This window comes from Hemitrygon akajei, unplaced genomic scaffold (genome assembly GCF_048418815.1).
Source record: "Hemitrygon akajei unplaced genomic scaffold, sHemAka1.3 Scf000073, whole genome shotgun sequence".
Lineage (NCBI taxonomy): Eukaryota > Metazoa > Chordata > Chondrichthyes > Myliobatiformes > Dasyatidae > Hemitrygon > Hemitrygon akajei.
In genome coordinates this window covers 2308162-2334813 of record NW_027331959.1, presented here as the reverse complement: position 1 = coordinate 2334813, position 26652 = coordinate 2308162, and the positions used below count along the sequence as shown (strand labels likewise).

Genomic DNA, 26652 nt, shown 5'->3' with positions numbered 1-26652 from the left:
TTGATAAATTATTGATTTCATTGGGGAAATCCCTTTTGATTTATTTGTGTGTGGAATATCAGCAGCAATAGATGTTGATAGATTTCCGGAAGTGCCAACCTCTGAGGCATTAGAGGACGCCAGTAGGATTGAGTTGTCGAGTATTGCTAAAAGGTTAAAACTTGCTAAGGTGAAATTGACAATGAAGAGAGCACAGATGAAGAGGATAATAGCAGAACATTATGTATCTGAAGGTGTGTTTAACGTGGAGGAGTTGGAGGTGTTTCCTGAAAGTAAACCTAGTGAGCTTGAGGTCCAGTACAAGTTAGAAAAATTAAAGATGGAGGCTGCAGAAAGGCAGAGGCAGTTTGAGGCTAGAAAGGCAGAAAAACAGAGGGAGGAAACAGAAAGACAGAGGGTGTTCGAGCTGGAAAAGATAGAGAGATTGCAGCAAAGGGGTCTAGTGTTAGAATCTGGTGATGTTTGAGGCCAGTGAGGAAGTTAAATTGGTAGAACAAACATGAGGAAAGTGGTTCGACAGTGGATCTTCCTATAGATGCTGCCTGGTCTGCTGTGTTCCACCAGCATTTTGTGTGTGTTAGTTAAATTGGTACCTCCTTTTTACGAGGCAGAGTTTGATGAATACTTTCAGCTGTTTTGAGAAGGTTGCTCAGAGTTTAAAGTGGCCAAAAGAGGATTGGCATATTCTCTTACAAAGTGTAATTAAGGGGCAGGCTCAGCAAGCATATTCTGCTTTGACAGTTGATGAAGCAGCTGATTATGACATAGTGAAACAGGCTGTGCTCTCAGCTTATGAGATGGTCCCTGAAGCATACAGGCAAAAGTTTAGAAATTTGAGGAAATCTGGTGAGTCAGACTTATATGGAATTTGCTTATGAGAAGTTTGTGTGTTTTGACCACTGGTGCACATATAAAAATGTAAATGATGATTTTAACAGCTTTAAAGAGTTGGTTTTAATTGAACAATTCGAAAGGCGCATCCCTGATGACATAAAGACATATTTAGATGAAAAGGATGCTGCCACTTTGCAGGAGTCTGCTAGATTAGCAGATGAGTTTGCTTTAACTCATAAGGTTAAGTTTACCTTGAATAAGAGCTTCCAAAGTAGTAGCAGGGATCACCAGGGTAAACCAAAAATTAATGCTGGGACGAGTGACAAGAGTAAGGATGAAAGGAAGCAGTTGAAGGAGAAATATTCTGGTCTTACTTGTTATTGTAAGAAAGCTGCTCATATGATGGCCAATATGAAGTTCAAATTGTTCAATTTGAACTTGGATTTGGTCAGAGAGTGAGGCACCTTTGACCTTGGAACAGTGGATTGATGGGGATGTACATGTTAACTTGTTAGACTATGTTTTGAAGTTCAAAAACAAACTACACCAGTCTTGTAGTCTAGCAAGACATCTGAAGAAGAAAAAGAAAAAAGAACCAGTCCTGAATGCCTGTGTTCAGTATGTTGAAGCACCTATAACCCCACAGGGTTCTGAACATTCTGTTGAGACTCAGTTAAGGACTGAGAGGTATGACCGAGTTAAGAAGGGATTTGATTATTTTATGTCTGATGGGTTTGTATTAGTAAAGGAAGGGTCTACGAAGGTACCAGTGAAAATTCTTCAAGATGCTGAGGCTTCTCAGTCACTTATATGAGACAGCGTTCTAAAGTTTGGTGATGAGACTGACACTGGTAAGGTAAATCTTATTAAATGCTTTGGGGGCGGTGTGGTTTCTGTGCCATTGCACAAGGTACCTTTACAGTCAGGGTTGGTTTCCAGACCTGTTAAGATCAGATTGTGCTCCAGTTTACTGGTGGAAGATGTTACTTTGCTGTTAGGGAATGACCTGGCAGATGGTAAAGTTGTTCCTGCAGTGCAGTTGACAACTAAGCCAACCACTGACGACCCACAGATGGATTTTAACATTTATCCTTCCTGCGCAGTAACTCACAGTATGGCTGAAAAGTCTGCTGACGCAGACAGTTCTGTGCAGCATGATTCTGATACCAGTGATAGCCAAAATCGGTATTCAGATTATGCTGACTTGTCAGGGACTTTTCTGCCTTCAATGTTTCAACAAGATTCATGTAGACAGTCTGATGAGAAAGACTTATCCCTGTCTAGGAAGGAGTTTATAGCAGAACAGAACCGAGACCCTGAGATTGAAGCTTTAAAAGAAACAGCTCTCTCTGATGATGAGATTAAGAAAGTGCCAGTAGGGTATTATCTCAAGGATGGAGTGTTAATGAGGAAGTGGAGGCCACCTGCTATACCTGTGAGTGAGGAATGGGCAATTGTTCACCAAGTTGTAGTTCCTAAAGTTTACAGGACTGAAAATTTAACTTTGGCCCACAGTATGTCCTTAGGTGGCCATTTTGGAGTGAATTAAACTGTAAAAAGGATTATGAAGGAATTTTACTGGCCTAATTTGAGGAAAGATGTTGTGATCTTTTGCAGAACCTGCCGCACTTGTCAGGTTGTGGGTAAACCTAATCAGGCCGTAGCAGTGGCCCCACTGTGGCCTGTACCTGCATTCGGTGAACCCTTTTCCAAAGTTATAGTGGATTGTGTTGGCCCATTGCCAAAGACTAAAGCTGGCCATCAGTATTTGCTAACTATTATGTGTATTGCATCCAGATTCCCAGAGGCAATACCTCTCAGAAATATTAAAGCTAAAATGTGGCAATGGCTCTTACCAAGTTTTTTACTTTATTTGGTTTGCCTAAAGAAATCCAGTCTGATCAAGGAAGTAATTTTACATCTGGATTATTCTAGCAGGTAGTTTATGAACTGGGAGCTAAACGAATTACATCATCTGCATACCATCCAGAATCACAAGGGGTTTAGAAAGATCTCATTCTACCCTCAAAACAATGATTAAGACATACTGTGTTGAAAATGGAAAAGACTGCGATGAAGGAATACATTTGCTTTTGTTCGCAGTAAGAGAGTTGGTACAGGCTTTAGTCCATTTGAACTTGTATTTGGTCAGAGAGTGAGGGGACCTTTGACCTTGTTAAAGGAACAGTGGATTGATGGGATGTACATGTTAACTTGTTAGACTATGTTTTGAAGTTCAAAAACAAACTACACCAGTCCTGTAGTCTAGTAAGACAAAATTTAAAGATTTGTCGAAACACAATGAAGTTTTGGTTTGATAAGCAGACTTGTGAAAGAAAATACCAGGTGGGGGGTAAGGTGCTTGCCTTATTTCCAATGTGGCTGAACCCACTTAAGGTGAAACTCAATGGACCATATGAAATAGTCTCTCAAGTTAACTATCTGAATTATGTTATTAAAAGATCCGACCAACGTAAAATAACACAGGTGGTACACATAAATAAGATAAAGCCTTATGTTGACAAGCAGGCACCGTCTGTTATCAAAACATATAAATCTGGCAACCCTGAGAATGAAACAATTGACTCGTCTGATACTTTTCACAAGCCAAACACGGTCCCAGTTAGGCTAATGAACTCGGATGTTCAAGAAAACATTGATAACAAGTTGGCTCATCTGCAGCCAAAGCAAGAACAACAGCTGAAGGAATTAATTCTGAAGTTTAAAGATTTATTTCCCAATGTTCCCAAGCAAACCACGGTCACAGTATATGACGTAGATATTGGTCAAGGCAAACCAATTAAACAACACACATATTGCATGAATATAGAAAGGTGTAAATTGCCTGTGATTATGGACTGTGCCTCTGAGAACCATGTCTGTAAGAGAGAGAGAGAGAGAGAGAAAAGAGCACAAGCAGCTTGTTACAGAGACAGATAGAGCGGAGGGCCTGCATGATGGACAGCTGGTGTTCAGCACAATGGTATTTAAAGGAGTGTTGCTGTTTGTTTCGTAGGACACGCAGACACACAAAGGCTAGTGGGAAGAGTTGTCACTGAAGTTTTAAATGTCCACACGTTTGGGGTTGAGGATCGGTTAAGAGCAATCGGTCTGTGACTATTAGTGCATGTAAGAGCAACCCTGTGAAATCTGCTGAAAACCCTTGCCTGGGTTGGTAGATTGTCACTTGAAGATGAATCTCTTTAGTTGGTCACATTTGACTAAATTGGAAGATTCGGAGAACATCGACACCTGTTTACTTGGATGCCAAATCTCTCACTCACTTCAATCCCGTGAACTGAACTGAATATCCTTACCACACCAGCGTAAAACTGTATCATTTACCACCTAAGTTTGGGAAATATATATTTAAAACTATATATGCATAACACTGCTAGATTTTACACTGATTATGGAAAGGTAAATGCAGTAACAAAAACAGATGCCTATTCTATCCCTCGGTTGAATGATTGCATTTGCTATATTTCTAACAAAGATTGATCTGTTGAAAGAGTATCGGTGTGTTCCATTGACGGACAGAGGTAGAGAAATTTCTGTGTTTGTGACACCATCTGGGTTGTACAAATACAAGGTTTTGCTGTTTGGAATGAAAAATGCCCCAGGAACATTCCAGAGAATGATTGATTCTGTAAATCGAGGGTTGGAACACACAGATACCGATATTGATGACTTAGTCACAGGGAGTGACACTTGGAATGACCGTATCTCTGCAGTAGAAAAGCTGTTTGACAGGCTTTCCCAGGCCAGCCTTACAGTTAACTTACCTAAGAGTGAATTTGGCCATGCCACTGTGACCTATGTTGGCTATGTTGTAGGTTAAGTCAAGTTAGCTCCTGTTCAGGCAAAAGTCCAGGCAATTTTCTGAAGTTTCTATTCCGACTGGTAACAAGGCTCTTGGAAAGTTTCTGGGAATGGTTGGATATTATCGTAAGTTCTGTAAGAACTTTGCTGGTATTGCTCTTCCGCTAACTAATCTCCTGAAGAAGGGTGGCAAGTTTGTTTGGACCGAGTTGTCAGGAGATTGATTGAAAGTTATTATTTGAGATTAGGCCAATCAATGTAGTGTCGTCAACAAATTTAAATCACAGATTGGAGCTGTGAGTGGCGACACAAGTCGTGGGTGCACAGAGAGTAAAGGAGGGGGCCAAGGAGACAACCCTGAGGGGTATGTGTGCTCAGGGTCAGAGAGACAGAGGTGAGGGAGTCCACTCTTACCACCTGCTGGCGATCTGACAGGAAGTCCAGGATCCAGCTACACAAGGCAGGGTGAAGGCCGAGGTCTCTGAGCTTCTTGTCGATACTTCACGCCTTCGTATGGCTACTGCTCTGCCCATGACTGCAAGGAACTGCAGTGAACTTTGGAGAGCGGAGAACATCAGAGAAACAAGCCTCCCCTCCATGGACTCTTCCTACACTTCTCCTGCCTCGGAAAAGCAGGCCATGTACTCAAACATCCTCACAATCTGGACATTCAAACCCACTCCCCCATCGGGGAAGAGATACAAAAGCCTTAAAGCACGAACCACCAGGCTCAAGGTCGGCTTCCTGTCTGCGGTTATAAGCCAAATGAATGGTAAAATGTACTCGACCTCAGAATGTAACTCGACGTGACCCTGCACCATATGTCTATCTGCACTGCACTTTCTCTGCAGCCATAATGCTTTGTTACAGTTATTGTTTTGTCGTATATCAGCTCAATGTACTGTCGTAATGTATTGATCTGTGTGGCTGGTATGTCAGGCAAGATTTTCACTGTAGCTCAGTACATGATGATAATAAACAATATCCCCATTTTAATTGTGTGGAAATATTAGAGAGACTGAGCTTCTGCTTTGGAACCACAGAAGGAAACTTAACTGTTGAGTTTTCTGAGGAATACCAATAAATAGAAAAGGCTTCAGCCTCACATTACGATCTGCGGTAACTGGGATCAGGTGACTGGTGGTGGGTCTCCCATATCAATATCAGAATCAGGTTTAATAGCACCAGCATATGTCATGAAATTTGTTGTCTCTGCGGCAGCAGTAGAACCTAACTCATAACAGTAGATTTTAACAGCTATGAATTACAAAAATATACATATTCTATAGTTAAATTAAATAAGTAGTACAAAATTTAAAAATAATACAAATGTAATTAACTATTTTAATTGTGTGGAACCATCTGACTGGTTTGTTGCTTTGGAAATTCTGGAGTGAAGCTTAGCTGAACTGTACATGTTTATGGGAAGCCCTGATAAATCAAAAAGCTAAATTCTCACATAAATGGGTCACACATCCAGAAACATTGGCTGCACTTGTGGGGGAGCGCTTGTAATTTAAAACACCTTAATGGACGTTTCTGATGATTTCAGTGGGACAGCAACATTAATCACGGGTTTCATCACTGAATCCAGTGTTGTGAGATGTAAAGTTCCCTGTTATGTGTTCGGCTGTGCCGTGTTGTTGGTGGAGTGGGCAGCGTGGTGTTTGTCTCGATTCGGGTCACAACACCAGAATTGCCAGCGGGGTCCACACACAGTGTATTAGTCAACAGAAGACCTCTCGTCCCTGCAGTCTTTGTCTCCTGGTAAACTCAACACCCTGACAATGTGGACCATAGACACCCCTTCCTCTTTAAAGTCAGTCATTCATTCAGACAGCCGATCGCTGAGAGGAATTATGTTTATTGGTCATTAAAGTTCGCCCAGATTCGTTTGGACGGATTTGATGTGGAGTTCGAGGGTGTCACAGTGAAAGGGCCGGACGGCCGAACTCTCTCCGTTGTCCAAACATCCTTCCAGGTGAGGCGACACTTCACCTGTGAATCTTCCCGGGTCGCCTATTGTGTCCGCTGCTCCCGATGCGGTCGCCTCTACACTGGTGACACCAGCTCCTCTGCAGTTGTGCGGGGTAGGGTTGTTTTTTAGGGGGGCGGATCGATGTTATTGTTCCCTTTTGTGCGGGAGGGGTGGGTTTTGGGGTTTGATGATCGGGATGCCATTCTTTTTGATGTGGGGGGTGGGGTAGGAGTTTGATTTTTCTCTCTGAATGACTTTCATGCTCTTTCTTTGTTTTGTGCTTCTCTGGAGAAGAAAAAAACTGCAAGAGTTGTTCATGGATACCTGCTTTGATAATAAACTGACCTTTCAACTGTCCGCTCCCAGCGGGACTTCCCGGTGTCCAAACATTTTCATTCCGCTCCCCATTCCCATTCCCGTTCCGACGTGTCAACCCATCGCCTCCTCTTCTGCCAAGTTAAGGCCATCCTCAAAGTCCAGGCTCTGCACCTTCTATTCCGTCTGGGTAGCCCCTCCCCCCAACCTGAGCTGTACGAGGGGTGATTGATAAGTTCGCGGCTGAAAGTTATACAGCTCTCGGTACCTGCACGTGCAGTTCAACTCTTTGAGTGATTATGCAGAAAGTTAATCAGTTTTGTGCTTTTTCTGTTACAGATAATTGAAAATTGCTAGGTTTTGTAAAATTGACTCCTTTCATCCTAGGCCACGAACTTATCAATCACCGCTAGTAGGTCACACAATTTGTGTATTTGTGTACCTACTCCTTTCATGTACTGGGCAACTTCCTTGTCCCATTCATGTAATGAGCAGGTACCCAAATTGGCGGGGGTGGGGGGGGTGTATAAATATATGTGTGTGTGTGTGTGTGTGTGTGTGTGTGTGTGTGTGTGTGTGTGTGTGTGTGTGTGTGTGTGTGTGTGTGTGTGTGTGTGTGTGTGTGAGAGTGTGTGTGTGTGTGTGTGTATATACACACATGAATAGGGCTTTTTATAATGTCAACCACTAAACCAAGATGAAAGAAATATATATGATTTCCAGAGCTCCACAGAAATACAGTGCTAAATAAGACATTAACAAGATTATAGCCAATCACTGCATTTCAGTGTATAACTGGTACAATAAAACATATAATACTTAATTTAATAATAAGACATAGTATTGCATGGTTGCATTCACTAATTATCATCAAATCTAATTATCAAGCAAGTGAAATAACGTTGTTTGCTTAGAAGCCATAAGGTTGTTAGTGAGAAAAATTTACTTTTGTATTAGCGAGTAATCCACGGATAACCACAGTCACAGCTCCAGGATTTCACCAAAAACAATCAAATATCCTATCCTAATGTTATTAGTAGTATTTTCCTCACCAGCCACCAACCCCTCTCTCTAACCCCAGTTTCCTTAAAATTCCCTCAATTTAATATATGGCCGCTGTTAAATTCCCCGCTTGTTTATTTTGATTTTTTTCACAGAGGTGCTGGGGTGGTGCTCCGGTGAGCTCCGGCAGCACTGAACCCCTGTTTAGACCCAAGTAACATGGACCCGGGGATCAAGCTGCCCAGGTTTACGAGGTGTTGAGCGAGTATTTCTGCTCTGGGATCAAATGGGTTTTTTTCTGGAGTTCAGTTCCTTTGGAAGCAATGCTGCTAATCTGAGGAGAGAATGAGTTTATATTCCATCCCTCTCAAGGAGAGGCTGTGAGTAAATGGCCTGTTCTGTGTTTGAACCAGTAGAAATAGACCTGGGGGGTTCAGTGTTTGAACTGTGTTTGGAAATTCCTCCTCGCTGTCACCTGTCTGTCAGACAGTGGAAATCAAACGGAAATTCAGGTTACTGGAGATCTGCAGTAAAAATAATAAATTTTGAATCCATTCTGACAAATGATTGTGAATCTGAATCGTTAAATTTGTTGCTGTCCCCACAGCAGTTCCTTACCTTTTGAGTGATTCTGGTGATTCCGGTTTCTTTTTATTCCATTCACTCTGGAATGGTTTAAATTTCCTGATTGTCTGTTATGCCTGGGAATGTGTTCAGTGCAGTTGTTACTAACAAGGTTCACGTGAATAATCTCAGGGATGATCGGCTTTATGTATGTGGAGCATTTGATGGTTCTGGACCTGTGCTCAATGGAGTTCAGAGGGACGGTGGGGGTGGTGGGGGGATGTATGGTTAAGTAAACCTACCGAATGCTGAAAAGCCTGGATACAGTGGACATGGAGACGGAGAGTCTCAGAATAAAGATGCTTACCTTTAAAATTGAGTTGACAAAAATTTCTTCAGCCAAAAGATGCCTGATCTGTGGAATTTGTTGCCACAGAGGTTGGTTGAGGCTGCCATTTGGGTATATTTATGACAGAGGTTAATATACTCATGATTGCTAAGTAGCTTCAGGGTTACAGGAGGAAGGCAGGAATATGGTGTTGGAATAAATCTCAGCCATGGTTGAGTGGTGGAGCAGACTCAATGGATCGAATCACCTAATTATGTTCCTGCATCTTATATCTGACCATGACTGAACGATGACTCCTTCCTATCCCATATCAGGTTTTGTGACGTGTCAGGGACAATTACAGATTTGTTCACTGAGATCATTATATTTGTCTTCAATATTTAGATTTAAGTGAGCAGAAATATTTTGTTCTCCTTTGTATTGTTAATGTGCTTCATTATCATTTATGTTAACGTTAGACCTGCGGTGAGAGATTTATTGGAAGAAAAGCCCACAACTGGAAGCAAACCACGACTCAAGATGAGGGAACAGCAGCAAGTGAACCAGCCCGAGGACTGAGAGCACCGACTGGAGAGAACCCATCTGACTCAGGGTTTCCAGTGATTCAGTCAGGAGAAAGTTTGGTGAGTCTCATTTACTCAAACACTGGTCCTTTAGACATCACATAACTGTAAAAGGAAGGTAGGGAATAGTTGGAGTGAGCTGAATGTGCCAGAAATACCAGTTATGCCTCTATCAGACCCAGTTGCAATCACTCCAGGTCTGGTAATGTGCTGTCAGTATCCCAGCTCTTTAAAGTCACTCACATTCCCTCAGTGTTTGCTCATTTGAAGAACTTGTAGCTTTTGGTCGGTTCTGAGTGTGGAGAGGGAAAGAGGGGTGTTTATATTTACTATCCTGCAAAAGGAGGTAATTGTTTGCAATTACTTGCTGCAAACTCACTACCCATACCCTGTACATTCTCAACCAGATTATTGACATAGATGACAAGTAGCAATGGGTGTTACCCTGGGGAGCTCCAGGAGGCACGGACCTTGACTCCAATAAACAGCCTCCCATCATCACCATCTGCTTCCTACCATCGAGCTGTTCCCAGACTCTGGGCTCTGTGACAAACACAATGGTAGCAGCAAGAGTAGACAGTGATTAATATAAAGAGAGATTTGTTGCTTCCTGAAAGCTGTCTGATGCAATGGAGCAGATCCTCCCTTGCTCACAACGTGATCTGCCCTAGGACTCATCCTCCCGGGTCACACTGTGTCCGATAACCCACATCCCCAAACTCCCTCCACCCCGTCAGTAACCCCACAACTTTCCCACCATTTACCCCACACCCGTACACGTAAACAGATCCTCGTTACCGACATCCACTCTCACTGCTTGGGGAACCAGAAGTAACTGATCCTACATTACTGGCACAGACTGTCCAGCCGTCTGGCTGGGTCCCGACCCTTTCCCACTGCAACCGAACTTCGATTTACACAAACTCAAGACCAGCCCCTTCCTCATCGCCACCCAACCAGGCTCAGAGCTCGTTAAGGAGCCTCGTGTGTGGCACCTTGTCAAAGGTCTGAAAATCCAAATACACAATATCAACCAATTCTCCTTTGTCTACCCTGCTTATTATTTCTCAAAGCTTTCCACCAAATTTATCAGGGAAGATTTACCCTTGAGGAAACAATGCTGACTCCGTCCTATTTTACCTTGTGCCTCCAAGTAGCCCAAACTCACATCCTTAACAATCGACTCCAACATCTTTCAAACCACTGTCAGACTAAGTGGCCTATATTTTCCTTTCTTCTGCCTCTCTCCCTTCTTGAAGAGTGGAGAGACATTTCTGACATCTTTATGGGTTGAGCTAAGAAATCGTAGGGGTAAAAGGACCCTGATGGCAGTTATCTGCAGGCTTCTAAACAGCTGCAGTGATGTGGACTACAAATTACAACAGGAAATAGATAAGGCTTGCCAGAAGGGCAATGTTATGATAATTGTAGGGGATTTTAACATACGAGTGGATTGGGAAGATCAGCTCAGCACTGGATCTCAAGAGAGAGTATTTTCAGAATGTCTACGAGATGGCTTTTTAAAATAGCTTGTTGTTGAGCCCACTAGGGGATCGGCTGTACTGGATTGGGTATTGTGTAATGAACCAGAGGTGATTCGAGGGATGGAAGTGAAGGAAGCCTTTGGAGGCAGTGATCACAACATGATTGAGTTCACTGTGAAATTTGAGAAAGAGAAGCCGAAATCCGATGTGTCGGTATTTCAGTGGAGTAAAGGAAAATACAGTGGCATGAGAGAGGAACTGGTCAAGGTTCACTGGAAAGGGACACTAGCGGGAAGGACGGCAGAGCAGCAGTGGCTGGAGTTTATGCGAGAAGTGAGGAAGGTGCAAGACAGATATATTCCAAAGAAGAAGAAATTTTCGAATGGAAAAAGGATGCAGCCGTGGCTGACAAGAGAAGTCAAAGCCAAAGTAAAAGCAAAGCAGAGGGTATATGGTTATGGGGTTCTGCTTCTGCAACATGATACAAAACATGGCCAAAGGCACCGAAGGATGCAGACAATAATCAAAATTAATACAATCAGACTTCCAAAATGCTAAAATAACCCCCAGAAGTCCCCGAATATATTGAAGGGTCAGGGCCACCCCCCTGCCTTACTGGTCCCAAAATTGTGCAGCTTACTGCCAACATCTTGAATTTTCCGAATATCTTGGGTTCTGTGTTTAGACAAGTCAGTAATATTGGAAGATTCGTCAGGTGTATAAGTACAGCATTCCTTACCTATGATAGCACAGGTCCCTCATTTTTCTGCTAATATAAAGACTTGGGCCATCCGATTCTGTCGCACTGTTTGGCGAATTGCAATCATCTCAGTTACCTGTGCTTGAGTGTCAGTCACTGCTCCGGCTGTATTATTGGCCAGTTCTTCTAGAGTGGCTGGTAAATTAATTATTTCCCTGGAATTTCTGGCGACCCCATAGGAGGGAGAGGCAATCATCCAAGATCTCTCAGATTCCATCATACCCCTTCATTGCCTATTCCGATGGGGTGATCCTGAGGCTGAGCCAGGATCCTCAAGTGTGGCACAAGGTCGTCCAAGTAGCAACAACCACTCCAACCCTCGTCCCCCCTCGAGAACCCGTCTGGTAGGGTGTGGTTCCATGCCGCTGCCCTGTTCTTTCTCCCGGCAGCCAGGGATAGGCCCCGTTTCCACAAACCCAATAAGCTCCATTTAGTGGTCCAGGGGTATCATAAATTTGACTCTTGGTACAGTTACTACTTCCCACTTGATAGGGTGCACTCTCATTATGGTCACACCAACAAGTAGTACTAGTTTCTTGTGTAAGTTTTGCCAACTTATCTTTCAAAGTACCATTGGCTCGTTCCACTATGTCGCTGCTGTCAGATGATGGGTGCAGTGGAACTGCTGTTTTATAGCAAGTTCTTTACAGATTTCCTCATTTATTTTGGCCCATTGTCCTGGCTTATTTTTGTAAGTCCATAGTGAGGAGTTATTTAGCAATAGTTTCACAACAGTCATAGTGGTATTATTAATTGTAGGAACAGCTCAGCCTTCAGGGCGGAGACGGCCGCTTCAAAAGAGGCCTGCTCAATTACACTGGCATGCAAACGTTTCGGCACCCCTGGTCAAAATTTCTGTTACCATGAATAGTTAAACGAGTAAAATTTGAACTGATTTCCAAAAGGCATAAGTTAAAGATGACACATTTCTTTAATATTTTAAGGAAGAAAGCTTTTTTATTTCCATCTTTTACAGTTTCAAAATAACAAAAAATGAAAAGGGCCGGAAGCAAAAGTTTGGGCACCCTGCATGGTCAGTACTTAGTAACACCCCCATTTGGCAAGTATCACAGCTTGTAAATGCTTTCTGTAGCCAGCTAAGAGACTTTCAATCCTTGTTTGGGGGATTTTCACCTGTTCTTCCTTTGCAAAAGGCTTCTAGTTCTGTGGATTCTTGGGCTGTCTTGCATGCACTGATCTTTTGAGGTCCATCCACAGATTCTTGATGATGTTTAGGTCGGGGGACTGTGAGGGCCATGGCAAAACCTTCAGCTTGCGCCTCTTGAGGTAGTCCATTGTGGATTTTGAGGTGTGTTTAGGTTCGTTATCTTATTGTAGAAGCCATCCTCTTTTCATCTTCGGCTTTTTTACAGACAGTGTGAAGTTTGCTTCCAGAATTTGCGGGTATTTAATTTAATACATTCTTCCCTCTACCAGTAAAGGTTCTTGCAATTCAGGAAAGTACAGTTCCCATACCAGGCAGTGATACAGCCAGTCAGGATGCTCTCAATTGTGTTCCTGTAGAAAGTCCTTAGGATTTGGATTCGCATCCCAAACTTCTTCAACCATCTGAGGTGAAAGAGGCGCTGTGCTTTTTTCACAACACAGCCAGTATATGCAGACCATGTGAGATCCTTGATGACGTTTGTGCCATGGAACTTAAAGTTGTTCACCCTCTCAACCCCAGATCCATTGATGTCAATAGGGGTTAGCCTGCCTCCATTCCTTCTGTCCAGATTCCAGATGAGCTGAGGACAGGGAATTATGATATTCTAGCCATTATTGGGACTTGGTTGCACCCAACAGTCTGAGCGATTTAGAGGAACAAATTTGTAGAGAGATTGCAGACCATGCCAAGAAACAAAGGTTTTAGTAAGTGATTTTAACTTTCCATATATTGACTGGGACTCCCATACTGTGAAAGGAATAGATGGGGTAGAGTTTGTCAAATGTGTCCTTAATCAGTACCTAGAATTCCGGATGTATAAGTCTGCAATAAGCTGTTAGGAAATGATCCACGGCTGGTGACAAAAGTTAGTGATCATAATGCCATGAAATTGAAAGAAAATATGGGAAAAGAGACGTCTGGACCACGGGTTGAGATTCTCAATTGGAGAAAGGTCAATTTTGATGGTATCAGAAAGGATCTGATGGGGAGTCTCAAGATGGCGCTCATGGAGTAAACCGCTTCTAGGCTTTGCTCCAAACCTTTTACGTCTTTTTAACCTACAAACACCCCTTAAACTTATTCTAAAGGAGTCTAAACATACAGAATTTTTCTTTTTAACTTTTTGAATTATTCTCAACTTGCTGAAATGTCTAAAGCAAAAGAATCGAAACAGATGAAAGAACCGATAACTTTAGAAACAGTTGTGAAGCTTATAGAAGTCAAATTTGAAGAACTGGAGAGAAAAATATTCGTAAAGTTTTTACAGTATGACGAACATTTGAAATCACTTGAAGAAAAGTTCCAGACCCTTTCATTGGAATCACAAAAACAACAAGCAAGTATTTTGGCTCTTGAAGAAGCCGCTCTTAAGAAAGATCGTATAATCGAAAAAATACAAGAAGAGCAAACTTCGACGTCCCAACAGATGGATCGCTATAAAGTTAAAATTACTGATTTGGAAAATCGCTCTCGAAGACAAAATCTTCGGCTAATTGGGATTCCGGGAAAATTTGAAAGCGGTGATCTTACCGTTTTCTTCTCTAAATTTCTAATGGATGTCCTGGGTTCAGAGGTACTGGATATTCCCCTGGTAATCGATCGGGCACATCGGGTTTCCCGGTTTCATGCGGATTCAAGTTTGAAACCACGACACGTAATTCTCCGGATCCATTATCCCCATATCAAAGAACGTTTGATTCGGGCATCTCGTAAAAAAGGTATGATAACCCATCAAGATTTCAAGTTTCGCATTTTGGAAGATTATAGCCCTGAGGTTTGACGGGCTAGGCTGGCTTTTAGATCGGTTATGTCGAATTTTCACCAGCAAGGCTACAAGCAAGCGCTGCTATTTCCAGCACACTTGAGAGTCACTCTTCAGGATGGAACTTTCCGGCTGTTTAAATCGCCAGTGGATGCTCAAGGTTTCCTGGAACAATGACATCCTATCGGGCTGACCAATGTAATCTAGCCTATAGATTTGGATCTTTTATAGATTGACATTTGTTTTTTTTTGGATACGGTTTACATGTATTTCTTACATACGGTTAAAGCTTTTTTTTTGCTGGGTTTATTTTGACTTTATATTTTTTCATATTATTAATCTATTATCGTTGAATATAACTTATTAGGGCTTTTTCTTCCTTTTTGCTTTTTTTAAATCGATATACGCTCTCTTTTATACTTTTAACATTTGAATATTAAGATTGGGAAAAAAATAAAATGACGTTTCTTCTTCCCGACAGACTTCAGTGTTTGGAGCGTCATAACTGTTTTGATGTGTTTGAAAGTTTTAAACTTTCATTTATTGTTTCAATTCTTTTTTTTAACCCTTTTGTTTATATACATTTATAACACTAATTTTATATTTTAACTTTTGTTATATCAACCCTTTTTTATAATGTGGGTTGTTTGTATTTTTTTAACTTTGTTACGTTCGAGTTGCCGTCTTGAGACAAGGGGGTAATTTTAGTATTAGATCGCTCGCTTGCCTCTTTTTGGCTTTTTTCCTGGGGTTTTGAGGGTGGTGGGAGGGGGATTTTTCTTTTTTCTCTTTTTTTCACTTGCTTTTTGCTTAGTTTTATTTCATGGGCTTATATGAAACTACAAAAATGGCTGCAGAGCTGTGACTTACGGTTTCCCTTTGAACTTACTTCCTTCTTCTGGTTCATGAGTTCACTTTTCTTTCAAACTTATGTGTTAACTGTAATATATATTGTCAATATGGATAAGACTATTAACTTTGTTTCTTGGAATACTAATGGTTTAAATCATCCGATCAAACGGAAAAAAATATTCAAAGTATTCCATAGAATGAATGCTAATGTTATTTTTGTACAAGAGACTCATGTAAGGAAGGTGGATAGTCAGCGGTTGTTTAGGTTTTGGGAGGGCCAACAGTATCACTCAAATTCGCAAGCCAAAGTGAGAGGTGTTTCTATTTATATAGACTCATCAACTGCTTTTATACATCATGAAACAATTTCAGATCCGCAAGGTAGATTTTTGCTTATTACTGGTTTACTTTTTAATCAAAAAGTTGTTTTAGTTAATGTTTATGCTCCAAATACTGATTGTCCTGATTTTTTTAAATGCTTATTTACATCCTTTCCCAATCTGAATCAATATAGATTGATAATGGGTGGGGATTTTAATTGTTGTCTAAATCCTTTGATGGATAGATCCAAGCCCACTCAAACTTTTCTGAATAAATCGGCTTCTCTTATTAATTCTTTTATGATTGATTCAGCTATTTGTGAAATTTGGCGTTTTTTTACACCCTAATGACAAAGAGTTCTCATACTTTTCCCATGTGTATCATAATTACTCAAGAATTGATTACTTTTTCATTGATCAGCATTTACTTACAGATGTTATGGATTGTAAATATGACTCTATTACTATATCTGATCATGCACCTTTGAAGTTATCTATTAAGATGACGGATTCATATATTAGTACTAAAGGTTGGAGGTTTAATCCTGTTTTACTGCAGGACTCTGACTTTGTCAACTTTATTAAACAGCAAATTGATTTGTTTTTCTCAATAAATTCTACAGCAGAGATCTCTAGTGGAATTTTGTGGGATACTTTTAAGGCATATATTCGTGGACAGATTATTTCATATTCTGCTGGAGTTAGGAAACAAACTAATTCTGAAATATTAACATTAGTTGATAAAATTAAGGCAATTGACAAGATCTACTCATTGACCCCTAGTAAAGAACTTTATAAAGAAAGAGTGGAACTTCAAATGGAGCATAGTTTATTATTATCATCCTCGATTGAAAGTCAGTTAATTAAATCGAAAGCTCAATTCTATACATATGGAGATAAGTCTGGTAAATTACTAGCTAACCAATTGAAAATTGCTTCGGATAAGCGACAGATTACTAGGATTCGCAAACAAGATGGTACTCTGACGATTGATCATAAAGAGATAAATAAAGCCTTTCAAGATTTTTATAATTCCTTATATCAATCAGAATGTACTAAGGACTCTTCTATAATGAATGAATTTTTAAGGAAATTGAATATTCCAAAAGTAACTGTTGAGGATAGTGTATTTTTGGATACACCTATTACGGCGTCTGAAATAGAAATGGCTATTTTTTCAATGAACTCGGGAAAAGCTTCGGGTCCAGATGGTTTTTCTGCAGAATTTTTAAAATCCTTTTCCTCCATACTTTCTCCTTGGCTTTGTAAAATTTTTAAAGATGCATTAAGTATAGGCAAACTACCACAATCTTTTTATGAAGCTTCTATTTCTTTAATTCTTAAAAAAGATAAAGACCCTACTGAATGTGCATCCTATCGGCCTATATCTTTGCTGAATACGGATTTTAAGATTTTTAGTAAAATTTTGGCTATTAGATTAGAAAATATATTGCCTCGGATTATTTCTGAGGATCAGACTGGATTTATTAAAAATCGCTATTCATCTTTTAACATTAGAAAATTAATTAATATTGCTTATACCTCTTCATCTAAAATCCCAGAATGTGTCATTTCTTTAGATGCCGAAAAAGCATTTGATAGAGTCGAATGGTCATATTTATTTAATACATTGCAACATTTTAATTTTAGTTCAAAATTTATATCATGGATTAAATTAATATATCATAAACCTTTAGCTTCGGTCTTTACCAATAATCAAAGATCCCCTTTTTTTCAATTATTTCGGGGTACAAGGCAAGGTTGTCCTTTAAGCCCTTTATTATTTGACATTGCTTTAGAACCCTTGGCTATAGCTATTCGTGAATCACCCAATTTTAGTTATTACCCGTGGGGAGATGATGTATAAGGTATCATTATATGCGGATGACTTGTTATTATATATATCTGACCCTGAAAGATCTATTCCTGCTATTTCTTCTTTGCTTGCTCAATTTAGTAATTTTTCTGGATATAAATTGAATTTTAATAAGAGTGAACTATTTCCATTAAATATGCATGTTTGAATTTATAATCATGTACCATATAGAATTGTTACAGATTATTTTACTTATTTAGGTATTAAAATTACTAAAAAAACATAAAGATTTATTTAAAACTAATTTTTTACCTTTAATAGATCAAATTAAGCAACTTGCTAATAGGTGGTCCCCACTATCTTTGTCTTTGGTAGGCAGAGTTAATGCCATTAAGATGATGATACTACCTAAATTTCTATATCTATTTCAAGCATTACCAATTTTTATTCCTAAATCTTTTTTTGATATGGTTGACTCTAAAATATCTTCGTATTTGTGGCAGAACAAAAATCCTAGACTAGGTAAAAAGTATTTACAGAAGCCTAAGAAGGAGGGTGGCTTGGCTCTACCAAATTTAAGATTTTACTATTGGGCAGTTAATATACGGTATTTGATATTTTGGACACAAGAATCGACTACAGTTGCTGGCCCACAATGGGTAAATTTGGAATGTAAATCTGTGCAAGATTTCTCATTGATCTCAATCTTAGGATCTTCACTTCCTTTTTCGTTACTCAAAATGAATAAACAGATAACTAATCCCATAGTCAAGTATACATTACGAATCGGGTTTCAATTTCGTAAATGTTTAGGCTTGAATAAGTTTATGCTGTTAAGTCCTATAATAGCTAACTACTTCTTCCGACCATCATCTATAGATCAAGCTTTTCTTTTATGGAAAACAAAAGGGATAACATGTTTTCGGGATCTGTTTTTGGATGATAACATTATGTCCTTTGAACAGTTATCTAATAAATATAATTTATCTAAAACCCATTTTTTTAGATATTTGCAAGTTAGAAATTTTCTGTATAATGAATTAAAGTCTTTCTCGAAAGAATGTCCATTGGACATTACAGAAAGAATTTTAGCTCTCAATCCTTGTCAAAAGGGTTTAGTAGCTATCATTTATAATATGATTATGAATGTACAGCCAGATAAATCAGAAAAAATTAAGAAGGAATGGCAGGAAGAATTGCATTGTCCTATATCTACTGAACAATGGGAAAAAATTTTATCATTGGTAAACTCATCCTCTATCTGTGCTAAACATGCTCTAATACAATTTAAGGTTGTACATAGAGCTCACATGTCTAAAGATAAACTTGCTCGATTTTATTCTTATGTTAATCCAACCTGTGATAGATGTCATTCTGATGTTGCTTCGTTGACCCATATGTTTTGGTCTTGTCCTTGTTTACAAAACTATTGGAAAATTTTTTTTAATATTATTTCAAGAGTTTTAAATATTAATCTCCAACCACATCCTTTTACCGCAATTTTTGGTCTACCAATGATAGATAATAAGCGTTTATCCGCTTCATCCCAACGAACGATTGCATTTGTTACATTAATGGCTAGAAGATCTATTTTACTGAATTGGAAAGAAATTAACCCTCCAACTGTATTTCAGTGGTTTTCTCAAACTATTTCCTGTTTGAGTTTAGAAAAAATTAGAAGTGTGGTTTTTGATTCTTCAGTTAAATTTGAGGAAACTTGGAGACCATTTATTCAACATTTTCATATGAATTAAATGGTCTGATCGTGAACCTTATTGTTACTATCCTGAATTGTGTGGATGGAGGTTCGGAGTCATCGGCACTACTGTATGTATTTAACATTATGCAATTGCCCATGTTGGTTAGTTTTTTTTTAAATTCTCTTAGTTTTTTGGGTTTTTTTTTCTTCTTCTTTTTCTCTTTTTCTTAATTCCTTTACATTAATACTATGAGTTTGGGAGACTTTATATATTGATTAATACATATCTGATTGTTAATTAATCTATTAATTGTGTACTCTCAAATGTTTTGTACTCATATTTTACTTATGTTTCTCTTAAAATTAATAAAAAGATTTGAAAGAAGAAAGGATCTGATAAGTGTGGTTTGGGACAGGCTGTTTTCTGGCCAAGGAGTACTTGGTAAGTGGGAGGCCTTCAGAAGTGAAATTTTGAGGTTGTGGAGTTTGTATGTGCCTGTCAAAATAAAAGTTGAAAGGTAACTGGTGCAGGGAACCTTGGTTCTCAAGAGATATTGAGGCCCCGGATATTTTGTTCCTCTAAATGCATCAGACTGTTGGGTGCTGCCAAGACTCATTAACGACTGACTCATTAATCATCATTCCAATTCCTGAGCTTATCTGACTTTTTTTTTAGTCGTCTTCTGTTGGTTCCTAAAAGCTTCCCAATAGTTTTTGCTCTTTTGTTTCCCCTCTGTTTGGCTTCTCATTTCAGCCATGGTTGTGTCCTCCTGCCTTTCCAATGCTTCCACTTCTTTCGTAAGTATCGATCACTCAACTCCCGAGTTGCTCCCAGAAACTCCAGCCATTGCTGTTCCATTGTCACTCCTACTTGTTTTCCCTTCGAAGCAAGTTAGACCAGCTTCTCCATCATAGAAACATGGAGAAGTTCAGCACAGAAACAGGCTATTTGGCCCATATAGTCAATGCCAAAAAAAACATTTAAGCTCTCTAATGCGTCTACCTGCACCGGGACCATCACCCTCCATACCCCTACCATCCAGGCTCCCATCCAAACTTCTTTTAAATGGTGAAACCGAGCTCACGTTCATCACTTGTGCTGGCATCTCATTCCACACTCTCGCGACCATTTCTGTGAAGTGCTTTTCCACATGCTCTCATTAAATTTTCACCTTCCCCACTGACCCACGACCTCTGGTTGTCGTCCCACACAACCTCAGTGGAAAGAGCTGCTGGCATTTAACCTATTATTTTCCTCATAGTTTTGTAGACCTCTAATAAATCCTCAAAGCAATGGATAATTTCCTTGTTTATGTTTAGAGCCTTTTTTTCAGGTGGATAAGATGATGAGGGGCATTGATCGTGTGGATAGCCAGAGGTTTCTTTCCCAGGGCTGAAATGGCTAACACAAGGGGGCATAGTTATAAGGCGCTTTGAAATAGATACCGAGGGGATGTCAGGGGTAAGTACTTTTACACAGAGAGTGGTGGGTGCGTGGGAGTGTTTCAGTTCCTGTGGGACCAGGCACCCATGCAGCTCATTGGGAACAGGGAATAATACCAATGGAGAGAGACAACTGAGCCAGATCACAGGTTGGAGATGGCAGAACTGCCCCTATGTTATAGAGACAGGAAGAGCATCAGAGAGTTTGATGGTCATTCCAGATACCAGCACTGTGCCCAGTTAGAAGATGATTTCTCTCTCCAACTTGGGTTGAACTTCACTGTAACAGTGTGATGTCAGCTCACACCTTGCCAACTCAAGTGATCTCATCTGAAATGTTGTCCCACACACATTGATCGATTTTGTAAATCTTTTTACAGGTTAAATATGACAAGGAATTTGTCTCCGGGAATCTCGAACACAACATGCCAGTTTTGCTGTCTCTGTCCAGATATTTAAGAAGAGGAGCAAGGGATTCACTCGATCATCAGACCAACTGGCGTGCCCGTCATTTTACACGGGGGGAACGCATTCATCTGCTCAGACAGTGGGAACAGATTCACTCGGTCATTTCAACTGAAGGTACATCACTGGACAAGGCCATTCACCTGTTATAAGTGTGAGAAGGGATTCAGTCAGTTATCCCACCTGTGGACACACCGGTCAGTTCAGACTGGGCAGACGCTGGTCATTTGCTGAATTTGTGGGGAATGATTCACTTGATCATCTGACAGAATGGCACACCAGCAAGCCCACACTGGCGAGCGGCCGTTCACCTGCTCAGACTGTGGGAAGGGATTCACTAATTCATCTCACCTACTGAGACACCAGTCAGTTCACACTGGAGAGAGGCCATTCACCTGCTCAGAATGTGGGAAGGGATTCACTTGCTCATCTAAACTGAAGGTACATCAGCGAGTTCACACTGGAGAGAGGCCCTTCACCTGCTCGGACTGTGGGAAGGGATTCACTTGCTCATCTAAACTGAAGGAACATCAGAAAGCTCACACTGGAGAGAGGCCATTCACCTGCTCAGAATGTGGGAGGGGATTCACTTACTCATCTCAACTGAAGGTACATCAGCGAGTTCACACAGGAGAGAGGCCGTTCACCTGCTCAGACTGCGGGAAGGGATTCACTTGCTCATCTTTACTGAAGGTACATCAGCGAGTTCACACTGGGGAGAGACCGTTCACCTGCTCAATCTGTGGGAAGGGATTCACTCGATCATCCCACCTACACTTGCACAGGGCTATTCACACTGGGGAGAGGCCGTTCACCTGCTCAGACTGTGGGATGGGATTCACTTGTTCGTCCCAACTGAAGGTACATCAGCGAGTTCACACTGGAGAGAGGCCATTCACCTGCTCAGTGTGTGGGAAGGGATTCACTCAGTCATCTGAACTGAAGGTACATCAGCGAGTTCACACTGGGGAGAGGCCATTCACCTGCTCAGACTGTGGGAAGGGATTCACTAGATCATCTCACCTACTGAGACACCAGTCAGTTCACACTGGGGAGTGGCCGTTCACCTGCTCAGACTGTGGGAAGGGATTCACTTGCTCATCTAAACTGAAGGTACATCAGAGAGCTCACACTGGAGAGAGGCCATTCACCTGCTCAGACTGTGGGAAGGGATTCACTCGCTCATCTATACTGAATGTACATCAGAGAGCTCACACTGGAGAGAGGCCATTCACCTGCTCGGACTGTGGGAAGAGATTCACTTGCTCATCTAAACTGAAGGTACATCAGAGAGCTCACACTGGAGAGAGGCTCTTCACCTGCTCAGACTGTGGGAAGGGATTCACTTGCTCATCTATACTGAAGGTACACCAGTCAGTTCACACTGGAGAGAGGCCATTCACCTGCTCAGACTGTGGGAAGGGATTCACTTGCTCATCTAAACTGAAGGTACATCAGCGAGTTCACACTGGAGAGAGGCCGTTCACTTGCTCAGTGTGTGGGAAGGGATTCACTTGTTCGTCCCATCTGAAGGTACATCAGAGAGGTCACACTGGGGAGAGGCCATTCACCTGCTCGGACTGTGGGAAGGGATTCACTCAGTCATCTGAACTGAAGGTACATCAGCGAGTTCACACTGGAGAGAGGCCATTCACCTGCTCAGACTGTGGGAAGGGATTCACTCAGTCATCAGAACTGAAGGTACATCAGCGAGTTCACACTGGAGAGAGGCCGTTCACCTGCTCAGACTGTGGGAAGGGATTCACTCGATCATCTGATCTGAAGGTACATCAGCGAGTTCACACTGGGGAGAGGCCGTTCACCTGCTCAGACTGTGGGAAGGGATTCACTCAGTCATCTGAACTGAAGGTACATCAGCGAGTTCACACTTGTGAGTGGCCATTCACCTGCTCAGACTGTGGGAAGGGATTCTCTCAGTCATCTAAACTGAAGGTACATCAGAAAATTCACACTGGGGAGAGACCTTTTACCTGCTCAGATTGTGGGAAGGGATTCACTCAGTCATCCTTCCTAATGGCACACCAGCAAGTTCACAGTGTGGAGCGACGTTTCACCTGCTCAGACTGTGGGAAGGGATTCACTCGGTCATCTCATCTACAGAGACATCAGCGAGTTCACACTAGGGAGTGGCCGTTCACCTGTTCAGACTGTGGGAAAGGATTCACTCGATCATCGACCCTATTGGCACACCAGCAAGTTCACAGTGGGAGAGGCCGTTCACCTGCTCAGACTGTGGGCAGGGATTCACTTGTTCATCTCAACTGAAGGTACATCAGCGAGTTCACACTGGAGAGAGGCCGTTTACCTGCTCAGTGTGTGGGAAGGGATTGACTCAGTCATCTCATCTACAGACACACAATCGAGTTCACACTGGAGAGAGGCCGTTCACCAGCTCAGTGTGTGGGAAGGGATTGACTCAGTCATCTCATCTACAGACACACAATCAAGTTCACACAGGAGAGAGGCCGATCAGCTGCTGAGACTTTGGGAAGTAATTCTCTCAGCAAAATCAACCAAATGTGCATCATTGAGTTCACAGTGGGGAGAGGCCGTTCACCTGCTGTGAATGTGGGGAGCGATTCACTCAGGTCATTTAACCTTATGTAACTCTTGCTTCAGCTAGCAACTTAATATAGGGGGTGATAGCCCCTGAGCTTGGCCAAACCTAAGCAATCTCGTTTGTGTGAATGCTGCATGATGTGTCCCCTGTTACAAATCAGTACCCCAAAAATAACAAATCGTACACAATCTGCGATTAAACAATTGAGCTATTTAATTCTTACTTTGACTATAGGATTAGTAAAGGAAACAAAAAAAAAGAAAAAGGGCCCTTTCTCTCCATTCGTGTCTTCTCATCTCTCCCTGGCAAAAGACCGTGAAAATCTACCTTCCAGACTCACAGGAAAGAACAATATCTCTCTCATTGGATAGCTAGGCACTCCAAAACCCTGTTATTTCCAGTCATAAGCTAAACTTTGCTGCTGCAGAGAAACCATTAGCTCCTGGAGGCTGCGCCTGTCTGTGAATGGAGTAACAGCAGTTTCTGAGCTGCTCCTAGTTTTGTCCCTTTCCCCCTAGTTTAAACCGAATTTAATATCTTCAGTTGCTGATTCTTGAAGGGGAACAATATGTCTTTGAGGAGTGGGAAATATTTGTGTGAACCTAGTGATAAAGGCAACGGGAAAGGAAAGATGCAAAAGGAAGGATCTGATGAAATGCCATTGTGGGCTGAAGATATGGCTTGGACACAGTTCATTTAAAGACTAACTTGAAAAGAATAGTAATGAAATGATGTCATTTCTGGGAAAACTTAAGGATCTGGAAGCTCAAGTCTCTACACACAAAGAGGAATTGAAGATAATTAAGCAAAAATTGCTTGAAAGTAAAATAAAGTAAAACTCGTTTGGAATGATATCGAAGTAAGATTATAGACCTGGAAACTAGGTCTCGCCGAAGGAATATACAAATTGTTGGGCTGCAGGAAGGAGTTGAAAATGGAGATTTAACTGCTTACATTGGTAAGCTTTTTCATACCTTATTTCCTTCTATATTATCACAGCCGCCTACTGTAGAAAGAGCAGACAGAACTTTTACTTCAAGATCTCAAGATCCAAATAAACCAAGGGCTGTTCTGGTTTGTTCTCATTATTTTAGGATTAAAGGTCAAATAATGCGACAGGCAAGAAAACAGAGTTTTTAGATTTGAGACATCTGAGCTCGGTTTTTATGAAGATTTTTCTAAGGAGGTAATGGAACAAAGATTAAAATTTGCTCTGGTAATGAAACAGGCATATGATAAGAAATTGTTTCCTTCCTTGCGTCACCCAACAAGGATTAAAGTTTTTCCTCCTGATTCTCCTCCTCGCAGATCCTAAAGTTGCACTGGCGTTTGTTTAAACTATACTTGCTGTGACCGCCGATTGAACTGTCTGGCATATTATCTGCATAATAGCATTTCGGAAAGAAGATTTATGAAGGCTACTTGGACATTTCATTGAGAGACTATTAAAAGAACATTAGGGGACTTGTTTATTATTGCATATCATTGTTGTTTTTGGTAAGAAGATTTATGGTTCAGGTATGACTGTTTAAATGGTTATTTGGACATTCGACAGAGAAAAAGAACATAAAAGGACTTACTCCTTTAACCTAATATCTGGTTTGATATTTTTTGTGTTTTTTTCTTAATTAACTAACTGGTAGTTTTTCCTACTAATGGGGCTATTTCCTTCTCTTATATATACTTAGCAGAGGTTTCAATTATTTGTATAATATTAGTTTTAAAGATTGTGTTGATCTGTTATTAAACACTGTGCTTGGTTTCTCTAGGTAATATGTTTTAGATTTTAATAACTGCTTATTTTTTAAATTCTTTTCAATATATTAGAATGTTTTTTATATAATGAATATTATTGCATCTTATAACTGAATTTAAAGCTTTTTTAGGGGATTTAATGTTAAGTTTAAGATGGAGCTTTTTTTTCTTTTTAAGAGATAATTTTTTGGTTTCCTCTTTCTTTAAAAAAAAGATTAAATATAAACATGGGATAGTTTGTAGATGCTGGAATGTAAACATTTTCCTTTGTTGAGATTGTCGTTCCTCTTACAAGGTCAGTGGGTTTCATTTTTTAACTGGGGGAGGGTTAGAGAACCTTTTTTAATTTTTTTTGGACAGACAGAGCAGTCTTGGCTGTGTTTTCTATCATAGGGTGCCTGCTTTTTCTGGGCTGTGGGGGGAGTGGGATGGGGTTAGAATTAGGGGTTTTTTTCCCATTGGGTGGTTCCGGAGCATGTATGTTTTCTGTGTGGTTGTATTCTCCATCACCACCATTTTTGATCATCCCGTATTGGTATGTGCTTGGCACATGTGTAAAGTAGAATAAAATTATAGTATGGAATCTAAACAGATTAATGTAATAAGTTAGAATGTACGTGGTTGGAATCATCCTATCAAATGAAAAAAGTCTTTAAAAATCATTAATCGATTTCAACCTGATACAATTTTTGCCCAGGAGACGCATATCAAGGAGGGAGATCAAATTAGGTTTTTTGGATCGTGGAAGAGTTTGCAATTTCACTCCACTTCTCAAAATAAAACTAAGGGAGTGACTATTTTTATTAAATCCAATATATCGTTCATTCAAGAGGACATTAAGTCAGATTCTTTTGTTGATTTTTAATTGTTAAAGGAGTAATTTGTAACAGAAAAGCTGTTTTGGTCAATTTGTACGGTCCTAACTTAGATGATCTTTTTTTAAAAAAATGTATTTGCTTTACTGCCTTATTTGAATGAATATATGTTGATAATGGGCGGGGATCTTAACTGTTGTTTAAATCCTTTGATTGACAAGAGCTCAACCATCCAGCAACTTCCAAATCACTCCTCATTACTTATTAATTCCTTTTTGATGAATTTTTGGATTGATTGAATTATG

The 26652-nt window shown here is 40.5% G+C and overlaps 2 protein-coding genes across 2 annotated transcripts in view; both read left to right on the top strand.

Annotated features, from left to right (window-relative positions):
- Positions 1–9323: 9323 nt before the first annotated feature.
- The window catches only part of LOC140722262 (uncharacterized), a 240639-nt gene continuing 223310 nt past the window's right edge, over positions 9324–26652 (top strand). The window contains exon 1 of the mRNA XM_073037064.1: positions 9324–9487. The gene's annotated coding sequence lies outside the window, so the exon portion shown is untranslated. The remainder of the gene's footprint in view (positions 9488–26652) is intronic.
- LOC140722260 (uncharacterized) lies at positions 21197–25661 on the top strand. The gene is made up of 2 exons (XM_073037055.1): positions 21197–23254; positions 23422–25661. The coding sequence occupies exons 1-2, from the start codon at positions 21467–21469 to the stop codon at positions 23695–23697; spliced, it is 2064 nt and encodes a 687-aa protein (XP_072893156.1). The 5' UTR covers positions 21197–21466; the 3' UTR covers positions 23698–25661.

What these genes read in the sequence shown, in the direction of transcription:
- LOC140722260 (XM_073037055.1), top strand. Translation starts at nt 21,467, where the DNA reads ATGGCACACCAGCAAGCCCACACTGGCGAGCGGCCGTTCACCTGCTCA. An exon ending in CACACCAGCAAGTTCACAGT is followed by an intron (nt 23,255 to 23,421) that starts GTGGAGCGACGT and finishes GCAAGTTCACAG; the next exon opens with TGGGAGAGGCCGTTCACCTG.